This window comes from Hippichthys cyanospilos, chromosome 13 (genome assembly GCF_059441005.1).
Source record: "Hippichthys cyanospilos isolate Australia breed blue-spotted pipefish chromosome 13, RoL_Hcya_1.0, whole genome shotgun sequence".
Lineage (NCBI taxonomy): Eukaryota > Metazoa > Chordata > Actinopteri > Syngnathiformes > Syngnathidae > Hippichthys > Hippichthys cyanospilos.
In genome coordinates, this window is record NC_142381.1 from 20,015,910 (window position 1) to 20,016,750 (window position 841).

Sequence of the window (841 nt, forward strand, 5' to 3'; positions counted from 1 at the left end):
GCAAAACTCAACCAGGATCTGAGAGGAGAAAATCCGGACAACATCCGAATTTGTTCCACTCGTTTTTTTTCTGTTTAGAAAATATTGATTGCAAGCAACTCATAACGTTTGTAATGCAATGATGACATTTTAATAGTAACTTGTAAAAACGTTTATTGCTTGTGGTGTTTTTCTGACTGCTTATTTTAATGTAAGGGACTTTGTTATGACATAAATAAAACAGACATTGGCAAAATTATTATCAAACTACCACATGTTGCATAAACGAGTTATATTGTTCTGCTTCTTCTGAAATGTTGCGTCTCCCTCAACCATCCACCTACCATCTGGTTGTAAGCCTCCAAACCTTTGAAGGATGTAAGATCTTCGGCTGTGTATGGGCCCAGTAAAAACACAAGTAGTTGACATATCTGGATAAGTAATTGTGGGAAGAATGGCCGGATCGTCGTTTATCCAGGATGAGTCAGCCAACTCATATGGATCGACACCGCCGATAAACTGTAATTTTTCCACATACCGGGCCTTCTCTTGTGTTCTGAGTCCTTCAATGTATGCCTTCGCATCGGCGACAGGCTTTGCTAAGGTTTTTTTTTGTCTCGACTGATAATTTTGTTTGTCGAGTCCCACCATAATGGCGGCGCGTCCAGTTTACTCCCCACAATGTGACGTCGGTGAAAATCCTCTATAAACTGAGCAATTAAAACATGTGCTTAAGCTGCTGTAAAAACGATTTAAAAAATTCTTGCTGCATTCATTTGCAAATTATTTGCAATTACGTCATCAATTTGCGCGCCGGTTGCCATGACAAGAATTTATGCGACGTTTTTCCTTACATTTACAC

The 841-nt window shown here is 39.4% G+C and overlaps 1 protein-coding gene across 2 annotated transcripts in view; it reads left to right on the plus strand.

Moving 5' to 3' along the window:
* The first annotated feature begins 374 nt into the window (after positions 1–374).
* dync2li1 (dynein, cytoplasmic 2, light intermediate chain 1) overlaps positions 375–841 on the plus strand; it is a 19,367-nt gene continuing 18,900 nt past the window's right edge. The window contains exon 1 of one of the 2 annotated variants that reach the window (XM_088431494.1): positions 375–841. This exon is cut by the window's right edge and continues 35 nt beyond it. In XM_088431494.1, the coding sequence (XP_088287620.1) occupies positions 815–841 (27 nt within the window). In that variant the 5' untranslated portion in view covers positions 375–814. The other variant, XM_088431495.1, reaches the window with a different exon arrangement.